The sequence below is a fragment of the Trachemys scripta genome, chromosome 11 (genome assembly GCF_013100865.1).
Source record: "Trachemys scripta elegans isolate TJP31775 chromosome 11, CAS_Tse_1.0, whole genome shotgun sequence".
Lineage (NCBI taxonomy): Eukaryota > Metazoa > Chordata > Testudines > Emydidae > Trachemys > Trachemys scripta.
In genome coordinates this window covers 34,155,935-34,174,569 of record NC_048308.1, presented here as the reverse complement: position 1 = coordinate 34,174,569, position 18,635 = coordinate 34,155,935, and the positions used below count along the sequence as shown (strand labels likewise).

Here is an 18,635-nt window from a genome sequence, read left to right as displayed (position 1 = left end):
TGGGGAGCGGTGCTGGGCAGAGGCCAGTGCCGGGGGTACGTTGGGCACCGGGACTGAGATATTAGATGAGTCTTGGCAGGACAGCTCGGAAGCCGGATGAAGGGCAGCCTCCATAAGGAGAGCCCGCAATCCCACTCTGAGTCCTGGGTCAAAATTTTTTACAAATACAACACTTATCCTTCACATGCGATTCCCCCAAGCACTTGAGGAAGTTGCTATGGGAGTCACTTACAAGCATAGGCCTGTTACAGTCCACGCAGGGCTTAAATCCCGGAGACTGGGGCATGGCCCACCTGGGGCGAAGTCCCTGCTGGGACTAACTTCTAACTACACTTAACAACTACTTAGCACTAACTACTATAAACAAAGGTTTCAGAGTAGCAGCGGTGTTAGTCTGTATCCGCAAAAAGAACAGGAGTACTTGTGGCACCTTAGAGACTAACAAATTTATTAGAGCATAAGCTTTCGTGGACTACAGCCCACTTCTTCGGATGCATCCGAAGAAGTGGGCTGTAGTCCACGAAAGCTTATGCTCTAATAAATTTGTTAGTCTCTAAGGTGCCACAAGTACTCCTGTTCTTTTTGCGGATACAGACTAACACCGCTGCTACTCTGAAACCTTTGTTTATAGTAGTTAGTGCTAAGTAGTTGTTAAGTGTAGTTAGAAGTTAGTCCCAGCAGGGACTTCGCCCCAGGTGGGCCATGCCCCAGTCTCCGGGATTTAAGCCCTGCGTGGACTGTAACAGGCCTATGCTTGTAAGTGACTCCCATAGCAACTTCCTCAAGTGCTTGGGGGAATCGCATGTGAAGGATAAGTGTTGTATTTGTAAAAAATTTTGACCCAGGACTCAGAGTGGGATTGCGGGCTCTCCTTATGGAGGCTGCCCTTCATCCGGCTTCCGAGCTGTCCTGCCAAGACTCATCTAATATCTCAGTCCCGGTGCCCAACGTACCCCCGGCACTGGCCTCTGCCCAGCACCGCTCCCCATCGCCGGTGCCCCAAAAGAAAACAAAGAAGCATGTCTCCCTGGCACTGGGCAAGAGGTGCCATGGGACATCGGGCAAAGGATCCAGTTCAGGCTGCCAGGCCACTCCGGAGCCACGTATACATGCCTGCCCGGTCGGGGCCCTTAGCCCCTTTAAGGATCCACCACAGACTCCCGCGGTAGGGGACCCAAACTCCTAATGGCATCGATGTCTTCCCAAGCTCTCCTGGCACCGAGAGAGCAGAAGCCTCCGCCTGCAGTGTCGGCACTGCAGGAAATGGCAAAGATTTCCTACGAGGGCAAACCAGCCGCTAAAACCACTCGGGGGCAGTGGAGCGCCGCCGATCCCCCGAGACAAGGCAGCACCCTCCACCTCCGTGCCACAAATCTCCAGAGTCACAACCCGGATCCTCTGGGGCTTGCCCTCAGTCACTGGCACCGCAATTGCAGTTCCTGCTGTCTTGACGCAGATCACCTAGGTGAAGGCTCCGGTTTCCATATTACCGGCACTGTTCACCCTCACACTGGTTGTCCTCTCGGCGCAGATCTCGGTCGCCTGTCTGGTGGGAGCGCTCTCTCTCACGGCTCTGGTCCCGCTGGCACCGATCCTCTCACTCCAGGCACTAGTCTTCGGCGGCGACAGTCAGCAGGCAGACGCAGGCATCAAGGGCACCACTGGCATAGAAGGGTAGTTCAGCCCCTTGCCCAGACTCCAACGGCGTGATCGGGCACCCGAGGCCGTGTCTACATTGACGACGTTGCCTTGGCAGCATGGCCAGTGGCCACTGCAATGGCCTTATTGGGGTGCATGGGGCATGCCAGTCATGACGATGCCCCCTTCGCACCACTCATCTGCCACTGCTTTGGAGCAACAGTTAGCAGCACCGACGGCACTGGGCTCGGTGCATGAGTCGTGCTCGGAGGTCAGGTTAGAGGAGACTGCACCCACCCCTAAACCTCCCTCCCCCAGAGGGGACGATGCCCAGAGCCCTCCCCCGGTGGTACAGTAGTCTTCATCCCCGGACAAGGCAGTCATGGGACCCTTCCAGGCCAGCCTGTCGGGATGATTTTAAAGAACACCAAGCCCTGTTTCGACTGGTGGCCGAGAGCTAGAGGTAGAGGAGATGCCCGAGCAGGTGAACACCTTTTTCAATGTCCTCTCAGCCTCTACCCCTGCCCGTGTTGCACTACTAGTGCATGATGTGGTTCTCTGACAAACCCTGTCATCTATCCCTCCCAGCTCCAAAAGGGCTGAAAAGAAGTACTTTGTCCTGGCCAAAGGGTTCGAGTACCTTTTATACCCACCCACCTCCGGGCTCACCAGTTGTCTCTGCAGCCAATGAAAAAGACAAGCAGGGGCACACCAACTCAGCTCCCAAAAATAAAGATGCCAAAAGATGACCTTTTGGGGAGAACTTTATTCAACTGCCAGCCTGCAATTCTGGGTGGTGAATCATCAGGCCCTCTTGGGCAGATACAATTTTAACTTATGGGACTCCCTTTGTAAGTTCAGGGAGTCCCTCCTGCAGAGTTTGATCCAAGAATTTCGCACCCTGGTAGAAGAGGGCACAGTGGTGGCTAGGTGATCCCTCTAAATGGCGTGGGATGTGGCGGACTCAGCAGCTAAGGTGGTCGCGTCGGTGGTGGTTATGAGGCGCAGCTCCTAGTTTCAGACTGCCAGCCTTTCTCAAGAGATGCAGACTTCGATCCAGGACTTCCCATTCGATGGGAACGGTCTCTTTTCTGAACAGATGGATATGAGGCTGGATGGGTTAAAGGCCACTCAGGCCACTCTTTGCTCTCTGGGCATGCACACACCTCAGTCTGGATGGAAGCAGTGCCAGCCACCCCCACTGCCACGGCCTTGGCAGCCATGTTGGGTCGGCAAGGAGAAGGGATAGACACACTAATTTTAGTCGTCGCTGTCCTTCCTCCTCCCCCTCACCAGTGCATCCCGGGGACCAGAAACGCTCATTTTGAAGGTGTGCTCAAGAGTTACGCCCCCGTCAATTTCCTGGATCTACCTTGTTCTTTTCTTGACTGTCTTCATCCCTACCATTCGGCCTGGTTGCTGGTCATCTCAGACCACTGAGTGTTGGTCTTAGTATCTCCAGGCTATCCCCTGCAGTTTTCGGCCACCCCATCCTCCAACCCCCCATCTTCCCCATCCCTCTTTAGGGACCCTTCTCACGAGTAACTCCTCGTTCAAGAAGTCGAGACCCTCCTGCATCTGGGGGCGGTGGAGGAAGTCCCTCAGGACATGAAAGGCAAGGAGTTCTATGCCTTCTACTTCCTAATCCCGAAGGCAAAATGGGGCAACAGACCCATCCTGGACCTGCGTCGCCTCAACAGGTCTCTCTCAAAAAGTTGAAGTTTTCCATGGTCTCCCTGACCTCCATCATTCCCTCCCTGGATCCGGGAGACTGGTACACTGCCATCTATATTCCCAGGTCACAGACGTTTCCTCCGTTTCATAGTGGGCGGCCATGTCGGACCTGATCTCCCATGTAAAGAACTACCCGCTCACCATGGGTCACACCTGCCTGCGGCTGTTGGGCCACATGGCCGCGTGTACATACATGGTCAGCCATGCTCGGCTCCATCTCCGGCCCCTGCAAGCATGGCTGGCATCGGTCTACATTCCCAACAGGCAAGACCTGGACTGTGTAGTCAGGCTGTCGAACCACATTAGGTCGTAACTAGATTAGTGGTTGGACCCAGGTTCGGTGTTGGAGGGAGTCCCCTTTGTGACCCCATCCCCGTCGCTGACCCTGGTCTCCGATGCTTTGGACCTGGGCTGGGGTGCCCACTGGGCGAGCTGAGTACCCAGGGCCCCTGGTTGCGGAACGATCTGGCTCTCCATATCAACATTGGGAAGTTCAGAGTGGTTCGCCTGGCCTGCTAGACTTTCTTCACATTTCTTCACCACTTGAAGGGCAAGGTGGTGCAGGTCCTGATGGACAATACCGCCGCAATGTATTACATCAACAGGCAGAGCGGTGCCAGGTCTTCGGATCTTTGTCAAGAAGCTCTCCGCCTTTGGGATTTTTGTGTGAGGCATGCCATTCATCTGATAGCCGTGCACCTGCCTGGAACCAGGAACATCCTGGTGGATCACCTCAACAGGACTTTCTCATCTCACCACGAGTGGTCGCCCCGTCTGGAGGTGGTCAGTATAATCTTCCAGAGGTAGGGGACTCTTCAGGGGACCTGTTTGTGTCTAAGCAGAACAGAAAATGCCACGTGTTCTGTTCGATCCAGGGAATGGACTGGGGCTCCATGTCAGACGCCTTTCTCATTCCATGGTCGGGGCGCTGATATATGCCTTTCCACCAGTGCCGTTGATTCACAGGGTCCTTGTGAAGATCAAACAAGGCAGTGCAAGAATTATCCTAATAGTCCCTATGTGGCCTCGCCAGCACCAGTTCGGCATGTTGCTGAGCCTTTTGGTATCTGCCCTGCTGCAGTTGCCCCTCTGGCCGGATCTGCTGTCCCAGAACCATGGCATCCGAACCTGGCGGCACTGCACTTGATGGGATGGCTACTGCATGGCTAAGTGCGGACGAATGGGCATGCTGGGCCTGTGTCCAGCAGGTCTTGCTGGGTAGCAGAAAACCCTCCACCAGAGCGACTTACCTGGCCAAATGGAAAAGATTCATGTGCTGGGCCTTGGAATGGTGTATTTGGGCCGATCAGGCCCCACTGCAGGAGACTGGATTATCTGCTGCACCTCAAACTCCAAGGTTTGTCCCTGTCATTGATCAAGGTCCACCTGGCTGCTAACTCAGCTTTCCATCCTCCATTCTAAGGCTCATGACATGACAGCATGGTTTTTGAAAGGTCTGGAGCGTCTCTACCTGCATATCTGGGATCCCATCTGAATCTCGTGCTATCGAGGCTCAGGGGGGGTCTCCCTTTGAGCCTCTGGCTTCCTGCTGTCTCCTGCTTCTCTCCTGGAAGGTCATTCCTGGTTGTGATAACATCAGCCTGCAGGGTGTCCGAGATCAGGGCGCTTACTTCGGAGCCGCCTTATATGGTCTTCTACAAGGATAATGTCAAGCTGTGATCACACCCAGTGTTTCTGCCCAAGGTCGTTTCCCAGTTTCATACTGGCCAGGATATATATTTACCCATCTTCTTTCCAAAGCCTCATGTGTCAGATGAGGAGCGTAGGTTACATACGCGGGATGTCAGAAGGGTGCTGGACTTCTACATAGATAGAACAAAGCTGTTCTATAAGTCAACGCAGTTGTTCGTTGTGGTGGCAAACAGAATGAAAGGTTGCCCGGTGTCTGCTCAGAGGATTTCGTTCTGGATCACGGCCTGCATCTGCTACTGCTATGAGCTGGCGAAAGTGCCTCCACCAGCAATTGTGACTGCACACTTGACTAGGGCACAAGCGTCATCAGAGGCCTTCTTGGCACAGGTACCAATCCAAGAGATCTTAGAGCTGCTACCTGATCATCTGTCCACACATCCACATCTCATTATGCGCTTACCCAGCATGCTTAAGACAATGCTGGCTTTGACAGAGCAGTGCTGCAAGACTGAACGCTGAGCCTATCACCATTGATACTGCTTGTGTGTCACCTAGAATGGAATGGACACGAGCAACACTCGAAGAAAAAAAGTTTACCCACCTTTTTTCATAACTGTTGTTCTTCTAGATGTGTTGCTCATGTCCATTCCATTACCCGTCCTCCTGCCCCTCTGTCGAAGTTATCAGCAAGAAGGAATTGAGAGAGCGTAGGGCTGGCGGTGCCTTATATACCAACGCTTGAGCGCGGCACTCCAGGGGGTGCCACAGCTGGCCCTACAGATACAGCTAAGGCACAAATCTCCAAAGACCACGCACATGAATGCACGCACACACCTAGAATGGAGTGGACATGAGCAACACATCTCGAAGAACAATAGTTATGAAAAAGATGGATAACCATTTTTTTCTCTCTTCCAAGAATGAGGGATTAAAAGTGTCACTTTCAGACTCTTCTCTCTGGCCATACTCCCTAGGAACCTTCTGAAGATGGGGGAGGAGGTAAACTCCTATTCTCATGCCTACCTGAATCACACAGTTGACTTGCTTAAGAAACAATCAAAGGCTGAGAAATTGGTGATGTCTGTATGGGGCAGGTATCTCTGAGGGATGCTTGACTGTATTATGGTAGCACTGTATGTGCCTGTATGTTTGCTAGAGCTCTGTGAATGGCCATTTCTGGGCTCTGGATTAGGAGTGGCACAGTATACTTAGTTTCAGAGTAGCAGCCGTGTTAGTCTGTATCCGCAAAAAGAACAGGAGTACTTGTGGCACCTTAGAGACTAACAAATTTATTAGAGCATAAGCTTTCGTGGACTACAGCCCACTTCTTCGGATGCAATTTGTTAGTCTCTAAGGTGCCACAAGTACTCCTGTTCTTTTTACAGTATGCTTAGTTTGCTCATGTTTGTTTGTGTGTTCCGTAGCTAACAGGAGGGAAGCTAGTCTTCAGTGCTGTTGCCTCACCTTTCCCTACCCCACACAGGGGATAGTTGAAAGTAAAAAAATTACATAACCTATCCATAGACAGCATCTTTATTCCACCCGAAGGTGGAATAGATTTAAAATTTAAATCAAGGCATCATTTGTTTTTTACAAGTCTTTTATCTGTTTGCTGCCTTACTTGTGGTGAGAGCACAGCTAGATTTATTGCTCTGTCACCCTTTAACTCTTTAATGCTTCAGCTGTTGTTGTCATCCCCCAGAGGTTCTCTTGATGCTGAGTGCCTGAAGGCACTACTGTTATGAATCATACTGCATGCTTTGACACTTATGGAGTCTGTGTTGAGCTTTTTTCTAATGCAGTGTAACATTTTTGCAAACCACAAATATCTATAAAACCTTGTATCCCATTTTCCTTGGGGATAGGGACTATCTTTTTGTCCTGCGTTGGTACAGCATCTAATGTAACAGTGTCCTGCACCAGGACAAGGACTCCTATGTGCTATAATAAAGCCAGTAATAAGTAACCCTTTCAAAGAATGTTGAGAGAACAAGCTCTCCTGAGCATCCATGGCTAAGACTAATGAATATGTTCTTCTGGTTTCTACTCAAAATAGGAATAAAGGGATACTATAAAGGTCAAAAGACCCAATATTTACCCTAATCTAAAAGAGTTTAAAGGATTTATTTAAATGTTACTGTATTCTTGATAAAAATCCAACATCTGTAAGGAAAACAAAAAACAGTCCGTGATAGTTACTTGATGACCTATATCATTCATTTTGTACCATTTTTCTGGCATGCATCTGTTGGATGCAGGCAGGATACTGAAACTTCAGTGAGCAAGATTGCTTCTGAAAGAATGAGCTTGTGCCCATTTTTTTTCCCTTTCTGATGTATGAAGAGACTTGAAAGATTTTTACTTTTAGTGTTTTTCTGCTTTTTTTTTTTTTTTTTAAGAAACCGCAATATAAAGTCTGGCTTTCACTGGTTTTGTTGGAGGTATAGCACATTTGTTTAAGCTCTTCCTACCTTAATTGAAGGGCTGAAATTATTTTTTATCATCATTTATCTTAATTCTCTAGTCATTAGTCTTCCAGCCTGGAGAGGATCTACATTTTTAATGTTTGGAGAGAAAAGAAAAGCAAGTCTCACTTGCACACGTAGTCCCTTCCCCCCCCCCCCCCTCAATTTTAGAATTAAGAGAGATCTGTCAGCCTTTCGTTCTCAGAAGGAAGGACACAAGCATGTTTGATTTCTCCATGTTCTTGAACCCAAGCAAGGAACAGTATAAGGGGATTATAAGGATCTCATGGTGGAAACCTGCAAGTTAAAACAAGACTGGTGAATCAAAGACCTACTAGTAATCACACTTCTATATAAACAAGCTTTTGCATGTAGTGAGTTGTTATCGCTGTTTAGTAAGAAGACATTTAGATAAAGAGAAACCTCTGAGAATATTGCTAAACACTATTCTGTTAGGTACCTACTCTGTTGCTAAGTAGTTTAAAAATGGAGGGAGAGAGAGAGGTTCCACAGATGATTTTCCCATAGGTCATGGATGATACATAGTACTTGCAAAAAGAACAGGAGTACTTGTGGCACCTTAGAGACAAGTACTCCTGTTCTTTTTGCGGATACAGACTAACACGGCTGCTACTCTGAAACATAGTACTTGGTTTAACAATCATTAGTAAGTTGTACAGGACAAACTATAATGAATACAAAGACTTTGCCCAAACACTTAAGGGAAGTGTGTTAGGGCACGCTGTGAAATGTCAAAAGGATAACTTTTGAAACTTTAACAAATACAGCTTAAAGAAACAATTTAGGTATTTTCCTAGACGAAGTTTAAAACATGTGATGGGGGGGGAGGGGGAAGAGGAGAGATGGCTTTTATGAAGGAAGGAAATAGCTGTAAAAAATAATTTACGTTGTAGATAAACCCTGTACATCTGTCATAAATCTTAGTTCTTTGTTTTTTCCCCATCACCCTGTTAACAAAAGGCGGAGGAGTTGATAGTCCGAGGTAAAGAAAACTTGATTAATGAGGGTGGGGGGTGAGGACCCTCTGGAAAGCTTAATACTGTGTAGCCACCATAAAGCTGAAACTGAAATTAAATGTTTACTGTTGCAGGAATTATCCGATGTCAGATAATTGAAGGGCAATTAGAAGATGCAGATCAGCAGTTGGAATTCCTTAATGAAATTCAGCAATCAATTGGGAAATCTGGGGTAAAAGACTACTTCACTGAAGTGTTTTGATTCTAATCTGAAGTTGTGGCCTGGTTGAGATTTCTAGAGTTTAACATCTTTATTTTTTCTGGAGCAGAGTATTCTTAATGGAGGATGCTTAACTCAAAAATTTGCTTTTTCAGTCTTTTGGTCAAGCAAAGTTCGTGTTGGCCTGCTAGACGGGGAGTATTTGTTTACTTGGATTTTTTTCTCAGTTTAGATTGAATGGGGAAAAAGGGGCCTGTGGTGTGTGGGTTTTTTTTTTTAAATGGTGGTGTTGACATTGATAAATTTAAATTACTTATGTGCCTAGAATGGCTTATAATTGCACCATATAAATTGAAAAAGAAATGCATTGTATAGCAAATCTTTATGTACACCTTACAGTGATCATTCTTAAAGTTTTCAATTGCATTATATAATTTTTACAATATTCCTAAATTTAGCTTTTGCTGAGATCATTGCATCTAGTTATTGCCTAGAAAATGGTGAAGATTTGTGTGGTGCTAGATAAATAATAAACAAGTAACAAAACTAATATAGTTGGAGTTAAAAAAGATTTTTGTTTTTTTGCAGGAACTGTCTTTCTTGCGTGCAGTTTTAGCTATGAAAAAACATCAAAGACAAGAAGAAGTTATTCATTTGTTGAATGATGTTCTGGATACTCACTTTTCATCATTGCATGGCTTACCTCTTGGCATACAGTACTTTGAAAAACTGAACCCTGATTTCTTGCTGGAAATTGTTAGAGAATATCTTAATTTTTGCCCAACACAGGTTAGTAGTATTAGACCTCTTCCTCTGAAAACTAGAATTTATCGAAGGACTCCATTTTTAATATCATTTAATAGTTACAAGTAGAAGGGATTTTTTTTTTATTTTAGAAGAATCACCAAAAGTATATTTACTTTTCACATGAAGCAAAAATTTGTTTTAAATATTTAGCAGCTTTGTACTGGAATAACTGCTAATTTACATCTCATTTTCTTTATACAAAATGCAGCAGTTATATTTGAGGAGGGGTTAAATGTAAATGCAAGGTACTGTGCATATACAGCAAGGTGCTCTATATACAGTTAATTGATCTATTGTTTTGATCTGGAGAATATAACAGAGTAGAACTCACTTAAATAACTTAATGTGAAGGCTAGATGTTGATCATGTGGTCATTCTTGACCTCTCACACACACGCAGTTTGTTTGCTCAGGATGTTTTCCCACATACATGCATTCATTTCTCTTCTACTTATGTGCAGGTACAAATGTATATAATGGTATTTTAACTCTTTAACCTCAAACAAAAATATAAATTATCCAGATTGTAGGTTATTTTTTTTTTATGGTTGAAGATGGCATCCTGTCATATGGGCTTGACAACAGGAATATTTGACACTCATAACTATTTTCAGGATACCAAGGAAGGGGTCATCAAGCTATTAAGTTAAGATACTGCACCAAGAAAGAGTAAGAAAAAGAGTAACTGAAAATAACTCTTTCAAGTATGTTACAGAGGAAAGATCTTAATTAATTGTTGGGCATTAGCTCAGATATTATACAGTTCCACAGACTTCTAGCATATGTTGACAGTTTGCTATATGACAGTCCTATAATTATTTGCTATGTGTTCTAGTTTCTCAAGAACAGACTGCAAGTTCCATGGTTGTGTGAATGCCTCACAACTGTTCTGGCAAAAATTGCAGTGAAATGACAATGTTTAAAGTCCAAAAAGACACTAATAGTTGCAGCATCTTACAAGGCTATACCGTAAAGAAAATAGCACCCATAAGAAATGTTAATCTGTTTTTACGTAGCATCTCATCTGAAAACTTTTTTTGAATTTTTTTTCTTCTTAGAAAGGTGCACATTTTATTGAGCTGGGGAATTGGAAAATGAAAAAGATGACAAAGCAATTGCCACCATGTGAACTATATTTGAAATTGAAGGTTTTTTAATTAGTTATTTCTGAGACTTCAGCTGGTAGGGGCTGTCGTCCCGAAAGATAATTCCATTGTAATTCCAATGATATTGGCGCTCTGAGCTCTCTTAGAGAATTAAAGGAGGATGGAAACTAATAGTCAGACATCTTTTCTTTTAGAAGAACCTATAGGAAGGGAAATTGACAAAACTGCAAGGAGAGCCATATCTTCACTTTCAGTGAGGAAGAGGAAATGCAGCCTGCATAACCCAACTGGGAAGATGTTGGGACCTTCCATTTTGATTATAGGGAATCCCTCTTCTACCGCATCAGATATCCTGAGGAAATCTTTCAGCCTTTTCCCCTCCTGGGGTTGCACATTACAGCCATCTTTGTGGACTAGGAGGTGTGGAGGAAGTTGAAGCTGTGAAGGGAAATTAAAGCTGCTTCTAACATTAAAATCCATGTGGACTTTCCTAGTATAATTATGCCAGGTCCACAGAAGATCATGCCACAGAAAGCAGCGGTTTCCCAACTCCTGCTCTGTGTTCTGCTGAGCCCCAACAACATAGAAGTGCTGTGGTGAAGGGGTGTCCCTGAGCCCCCCCAGGGAGTGATGGAAGAACAAAGTGGAGCTCCTGTTGACTCAGGCCTCCTACTTACCTTTACCTTCCCCTGATGTACCTGCTTTGATTCCCCTGAAGCCAAATTATTGCTATTTTGGGATCATCTGGCCCCAGTGTAATGGACTGGCTTGTGTACAACCAGAGAGAGGCCTGATTCTGATTTAATTTATACAAGTCTTACACTGGTCAAATCCCGCAAACTTTAATAATGGTTCTCTGCATTTACACCGGTATAAATGTGAGTAGAATTTGGCCTCTGATATTTAAAATACTTTTCACTGTTTCTTCGTGGTGACACATTCTTTTCACTTTTTGAACTTCCAAATTCTTAGGCTGAGCAAAATTAGCAGTGCTTTCTTTTTACTAGTTCATGTTCTTATAACGAATTTTTCAGTTGATCTGTTCTTATTTCTAGCCTGCAAATCCAGGACAACCCCCGTCACCACTGCTCAAACACTGTGCCTCAGTTCTTGAAACTGTGGTAAAAACTGTACCAAGTCTTCTACATGCTGTCTTTTTAATTGCAAAGGTGAAATACTTATCAGGTAATATGTGTGTGTGGCTGCAAAAATACAAATATTTTTGTATTAAATAAATATTTTTCTTCCATTCTAAAGTACTGTATAACAACAAAAATATTATTTGATTTCTTATATTCTGTTCTTTAACAACACAGTACTAGAATTATTTCTTTCCTCTGGCTTTATTACCTGATTGTTCGCTTAAAATGCACTTCTGAAAAAATAGAAATGTAGCATTGAAAGACTTCACCTTACGGAAAAATCAAACAGGACTAGAGAGTGGATGGTTCAGGGACTGGGATAATGGAGCAATTGCTCTGTCTGCTGTGTTTTTTGGTTGGTTTTGTCTCCAACTCACAATGACACTGATCAGAAGTATTTAGTAGCTGCTATCTGAGGTCATTAGCAGCCTGTTAAATAAATATTTGTATATCTTAAAAACAAGCTGTGAGGCCTTTATATGTAAAATATAGAGAGGCTAATGGCTTGTCTACACTTGAAATGCTACAGCACTCCTCCTTCTCAAGAGGCAATGTCTACATTGGGAGTTAGGTTGGCTTAACTGCATTGGTCAGTGGTGTGAATTTTTCAGTGTAGACCAGGCCTGAGTAAGAGGCACTTATCTTCAATACTGGGCTCTGATTTTTTTTTTCCTCTCATTTTTTGCTATTTTTGTTTAAATCATTAGGTGATATTGAGGCATCCCACAGTGTCCTACAGCATTGTCTGGAACAGAATCCTTCTTATCCAGATGCTCATTTACTTATGGCTCAGGTTCATTTGTCCCAAAACAATTTTAAACTCTGTTCTCAGTCCCTGGAACTTTGTCTGAGCTACAATTTTGAGGTGAGTTTGATCAGAGGAATTAAACTGTTTTATTCAGTCAGTTTTGTAAGACTTCTGCTATAGCGTGCATAGCAAAATGCATGATTTTAGTACTTTTCACTACAAGCTTGGCATCCAAACACGTTTGTCAGATGAATAATTTTAATTGCAAGACAAATTGGGAGTGTGAAGTCAGGACTCCAAATTTGCCTATTAATTTGCCCCAAGGTATCAGAATTTTCTTGTGGGGTATAGAAAAAACAAACATTAGCTTTTTTCTTTTCTGATCTCTCTCTATAGAGAGAGAACAGTTAACAGAAATAAGTATTACAGTGTATAAGGACATACTATATAGACAGGATTTGTAGTCCCAGAGACAACTTGCAACAAAGTTGTGAAAGGTTTGCATAAAAGAATATAAGAAGAGTGGTCCAAAGTCATGCTGCCTTTCAAGAAACCTGGGAACATTGTTACTGTCAGTATCTCCTTGTTCCCTGGTCAGCAAAGCCAGTACACTTAAGCAGTGGTGGTTCTGAAATGGCTTTCCCCGCTCTCATCTATTGTGGCTGCTTCAGGACTTGGTACTGCGAGGTACTGAGAACTCTGGTCCATTGAAGTCACTGGGACTACTTAGAGTTAAGTGCTTCGCTGAGGCGGGCCAGCATGCTCAGCAGTTATGCATGGTTGAATTCTGAGTGAATATCCTGATAGGGCTTTGCTGGAAGGTAGATGATGTGAGACAAGCTGGTCTTTATTTCCTTTCTAAAATATTCCTCTGCCCACCTTCTGTTTTCCAAACATTGGCATAGAGAAACTGAATGAAAATAATACCTACTGATGTGCCTGAAATTTCGTATAGAGCCATACTTACTCTTTCCATTTGTTCCCCTTAATATCAAAACAGACCTATTCAAGCAGGTAGAGTGGATGAATGCCTCAATGGGTTTGTGTGTATAAGTTAATTGCCAAATTATGTACATCTTCCACTCTTTTTTGAAACTACTGCACCAGCTTACTGAAGCATATGTGGTCTTGTCTATGGTTTAGGAGAGGAGACACTCAAAAAACCCCTGTAACAAGCAGATTCGTTTTAAGTAATGGTCTAGTGCATGCCTTTTCATCTCTAGATCAGGGTTCTGACTTATGAGATTCTTTCCTTTGTATGGTATGTGGATTTTTAATAATAAAAAAAAAATTGTTTTGCATATTCTTTGAAGACAACTTTACTAATAGACGTAATACTACATTTGCTAGACACAAGTATAACATGGATTAATAGTAAGGCTGTGTGTCTGTCACAGAGATCACAGATTCCGTGACTTTGTGTGACCTCCATGACTTCTGCAGCAGCTGGTGTGGCTGGCTGGGCCAGCAGCAGGAACGGTTTGGGTTTGGGAGGGGCTTAGGGCTGGGGCAAGAGGTTGGGGGTGGCATTTACCTCGGGAGGGGGGGGGCGGGTTCCCATGCTCCCACCAGCATGTCCCAGCAGCTTCTAGGCAGAGGGGCGAGGGGGCTCCACACACTGCCTGTGCCCACAGGCACCTCGCCCCTGCAGCTCCCATTGGCCAGTGGGAGCTGCAGAGCTTGTCGCCAGAGCAGTGTGTGGATCCCCCCGGCTGCCCCTCACTCTAGGAGCTGCAGGTATAGGCCGGGTAGGGAGCCTGCCAGTCCTGCCAGCCCAGCACGGGTCCTGAGCTGTGTGCCGCCCCCCCTTTCCCCAGCACCAGTGGGGGACTCGTGCCACCCTCCCCCAGCACCCAAAACCCCCCCCCCCCCCCAGACTACACCCCCCCCCCCGAGCTCCCGCAGCCCCCTGGCCCAAGTTTTAGTTAGGAGTATATAGTAAAAGACACGGGCAGGTCGTGGGCCGTGAATTTTTGTTTACTGCCTGTGACCTGTCCATGACTTTTACTAAAAATACCTGTGACTAAAATGTAGCCTTAATTATTAGCATTTATTATCCCTTTCTCTAAATATATCTTAGATAAATAACAAATATTAAATTATTCCTCAGGATGCTTGATTTTTTTTTAAACAGCAAAGCAGAATATAGAAACTGATTAATAACTTATTATATTTCAGGTGAGAGAACATCCTTTGTATCACTTAATTAAAGCCCAGACCCAAAAGAAGATGGGAGAAATATCAGAAGCTATTAAGACCTTGCAGATGGCAATGAATTTACCTGGAATGAGAGGAGCTGTGTCTTTCTCAAAATCAAAAGCAAAAAGAAATGAAATTGATGCAAGTAATCGTGTGTCTATCTTTCTGGAATTGGTAGAAGCTCATTGTCTGAATGGAGAACAGGTATGACAATGAGCAGTTTAATAAAATGCAGTATATTTGAGGCGGAATGCAAACCTCAGTTGTTCCATTAACAAAGGCATCTATCCCTGAGCTAGTCCATGACAAACCCCTACAGTACTTTACAGGCAGTCTTGACTTTAGGAGACTTAACAATTCTGCAGACATAGAAATATCTGAATTTCAAAGTTTTTTGGAGTTTGGTTCTCAGGCTCTTCTGAGACACATACAAGTTCTTTGCCATTCTTGGAGTGGAGATACACTGCTCTGAGCCTGCAGACTGGATGAAACACTTGCCCATCTCTCCTTTAATTGTGAGGTGTTAACTTCAAAGCCTATCTGTGATCACTTAAATGCCATGATCAACCATTGTGCGGTTCATAGTTGTATGAGACTGTCATGGAATCACAGGGTCAGTGCTTTCTTGGCTCTCTATGGTCCCTGGGAGGAACCCCCTTCAGTGTAACAGCCCTCCTTGGGAGTCTCAGTCTCAGGGGTTAAGCACTAGACTCCACCACCTCCTGGAACCGCACCTCTAAGCCTTCAGCATGCCTGTCTTTCTCCATGAGCTCCCCTCAGTGAGTCCAATAGCTGTGGGTCTACTGGGGGGCCTCCGCACCCAGAGGGAGCAATGCAACCCCAATCTCTAGACTGCAGTGATTCTCAGCCAGTGTAAAAACAGAAGGGTTTATTGTATGTCTGGAACACAGCACAGAAGTTTCTCAGGGGCCTTGATCATAGAAAGTCTCAGCACTGTCCAGCATCCAGGTCTCTTAGTCTCAGTCCAGAAGTGCCACTCCTCCGTTTAGCGAGGTTGAGACTCACCGCTGCAGCGCCTCCTGCTGTTCATCTGTGAATTGCTCTTTTCCAGCATACGGCGCGTCCTCTGCAGGCCAGTGTCTCGCCTGCCACTGGCCCCATGTCCCTCCTGGACCCCGGTGCCCTTTACCTTGGGGTTCTGCCCCAGAAGGACCGCACGCTCTGGGTCTCCCCTCCGAGGGGAACCCCCAATCCTCTCACCCACCTTACCTCAGTGGCTACTGCCAGTCATCCTCTAGCCCTCGCTCACCGGGGCAACTGCAGTCTGTAAAGGCCACTTACCATGGGCAAGGGGGTTGGACCAGCTGCCTCTGTCTAACCCCGGGCTGCATCTCTTCAACCCCAGTACCTGCTTTGGCCTTTCCCAAGGCCTGCAGCCTGGGGAGTTGCCAGGCTGGAACTCCCCGGCTCCTCTTGCCTTTACCCAGCACTGCTCTATTCCCAGTACCCTGAGCTCCTAAGCAGCCGGATCCTTCTCTCTCCACAGCTAGAGAGAGACTGACTCAGCTCCTGGCTCACAGCCCTTTTTATAGGGCCAGCTGTGGCCTGATTGGGGCGTGGCCTCAGCTGTGGCTGCTTCCCCAATCAGCCTAGCTTGGCTGCTTTTATTCCTTTCCTCCAGGAGTGGGGCAGCTGCCCTACTACAGGCCTAATCTATCTTATCTCCAAGGCTCCTCCTCCATCCTTTTTCTTCTTTCCCAGGCAAACAGATTACCTGGTGTCTCCAGCCCTTGGTTCTCCTGCTCGCCAAATTCGGCTGGCTCCCAAGCTGGGGAGGGCTTTCAGGCCATCAGTTGCTAGGTTACAAAGTGTCCAGGCTGTCTGGGTGCAGGGTGCTAGGTGGAGTCACACCTGGTCCTCTTCACCCTTTCCCACCTCCTCATTAAACATGCAGCACATAGGGGAAACTGAGGCACCCACAACCTTGATACAGAACATTAAAAAAATTCTCCGCTTTGTCACAGAAACATTTAGGTTAATGTATTTACTATCCAGTGTAGCTGGATCTATCTCCATCCTGGAATTACATTTGATTGAAAGTGTATTTTATAATAGTACATACTGTGGTATATTCTTATGCACACAACTGCAATGTTTGCTACTGTCTTTCTGCTACTTGTTCACTTTGTCTAGCTTTCAGCTAATCAAGAGTACAATCCTCTTTTTCCTTTTTAAACATTTTAAAGTATATTGCAAGTGTGTTGTTTTTGTCCTTGGTGGTCATCCATTTATTTGCAATATAGGCTGCCTCGGATACGTTAACTTGAGATCAAGAGAAAAAATAATTGTGTTTTACAGCATGAAGCTGCTAAAGTACTGCAAGATGCCATCAATGAATTTACTGGCACCCCTGAAGAACTACGAGTTGTGATTGCTAATGCAGACCTGGCTCTTGCACAAGGAGATATTGAACAAGCCTTAACTATGCTCAGAAATATTACATCTGAACAGCCTTACTTTGTACAAGCCAAAGAAAAAATGGCAGACATTTATCTTCAATACAGAAAAGAGAAAAAATTATATGCAAGCTGCTATAGGTAAAAAAAAAAAAAAAAAGCAAGCCCCAAAACCTCTGGTATATACCATAAACTTTCTGTGTGTGAAATATTGATATTCTCTGCAGCCCTCATTTCCCTCCCCCAAAAGAAGTCAAATTATTAAATTTATCTTGGTAGTATAATCCATTAAAGTAGCAATGCAAAGCACCATTTACCTAAGAATTTCAGAATAAAAAATAGCTGAATGAATGGTTGATATATCAGCAATAATTTTTTAAAATAGACTCAGGAATTTTGAAAGGCGAAATGTGCATAGTTCTGAGGATTAAGGAAAGTGTATAGTTCTCAAAATAATTTAAATCTGCAAAATAAAGCTATTTTAATATTAAAACTCCTGCAATATTACATAGTAATAACTTTTGCCACATCATTCATACATAGACACCTAGAAAAAGAGCAGATACTAAAAGGGCTTTTGAAAATGAATAGTAAATGATTTGTACTCTGTTTCAGTTTTTGACTAAAAGCTCCAGATAGCAAGGAACATTAGCGTATGCATTTGTTTTGTTTTTAATTTTTTTTGAGCCTTCCTGAACTCAACAGTTTGATTTCCCGTCTTCTGTGATAATCCAGCAATCATTGTATTGTTACATCACACCTGCCATAAGCAGGTTGTTGGCTTATGGAATGTCAGGTAAATCTCTCTGGTTTTTTGGTTTTAAACATTGTACAAAGTTGTGAAGGTCTAAATTCTGGTATCCTGAGGTTGAGCATATACATTCAGTAAATAGCACTGTGGTGCTAAGGGCAAAACTATACTTATTCTGGGCACTTCAGGCTCTCTCCTTTTCCAACAAAGTCCTCTCCCAACCTCTCTGGCCCCCTGTATGATGCTAAAGAAGCCTTCCCCATCAAGCAGAAAATCTTGTCCCTACTTTGCCTGCTGATGCTAACCTGGTGGCTACATATTCAGCTGTAGGCCAGAAGGTCCCCATCTGCAGGTTTCTGGGCTGAGGAAAAGGGGAAATGACTCTTGGAGAGAGGTCTCACTGGAGGGAGGAATGGCCCCTGGCACAAGTGTGCCTACTTTAATACAAAGCTTTAATTTCAACTAGAATATCCAGATATGTGATTTTCACCATATGAACTTTCAAGGACGCTGAATGGATGCAAGCTATTTTTTTAAGTGAAGATACTTAATTCAGGATAACCTTTGCAGATTAGAATCTTTTTGAAAAGTTAAGACTCTCTCACAGTATTAAGCAACAGAGGGTCCTGTGGCACCTTTGAGACTAACAGAAGTATTGGGAGCATAAGCTTTCGTGGGTAAGAACCTCACTTCTTCAGATGCAAGTCATCTGAAGAAGTGAGGTTCTTACCCACGAAAGCTTATGCTCCCAATACTTCTGTTAGTCTCAAAGGTGCCAC

The 18,635-nt window shown here is 44.7% G+C and overlaps 1 protein-coding gene across 1 annotated transcript in view; it reads left to right on the top strand.

Annotated features, from left to right (window-relative positions):
* Window positions 1-18,635, top strand: part of TTC21B (tetratricopeptide repeat domain 21B) — a 105,823-nt gene that overhangs the window by 36,008 nt on the left and 51,180 nt on the right. Inside the window, exons 10-15 of the mRNA XM_034785703.1 lie at window positions 8,602-8,699; window positions 9,276-9,476; window positions 11,655-11,784; window positions 12,449-12,606; window positions 14,668-14,892; window positions 17,008-17,246. Coding sequence (XP_034641594.1) covers window positions 8,602-8,699; window positions 9,276-9,476; window positions 11,655-11,784; window positions 12,449-12,606; window positions 14,668-14,892; window positions 17,008-17,246 — 1,051 coding nt within the window. The remainder of the gene's footprint in view (window positions 1-8,601; window positions 8,700-9,275; window positions 9,477-11,654; window positions 11,785-12,448; window positions 12,607-14,667; window positions 14,893-17,007; window positions 17,247-18,635) is intronic.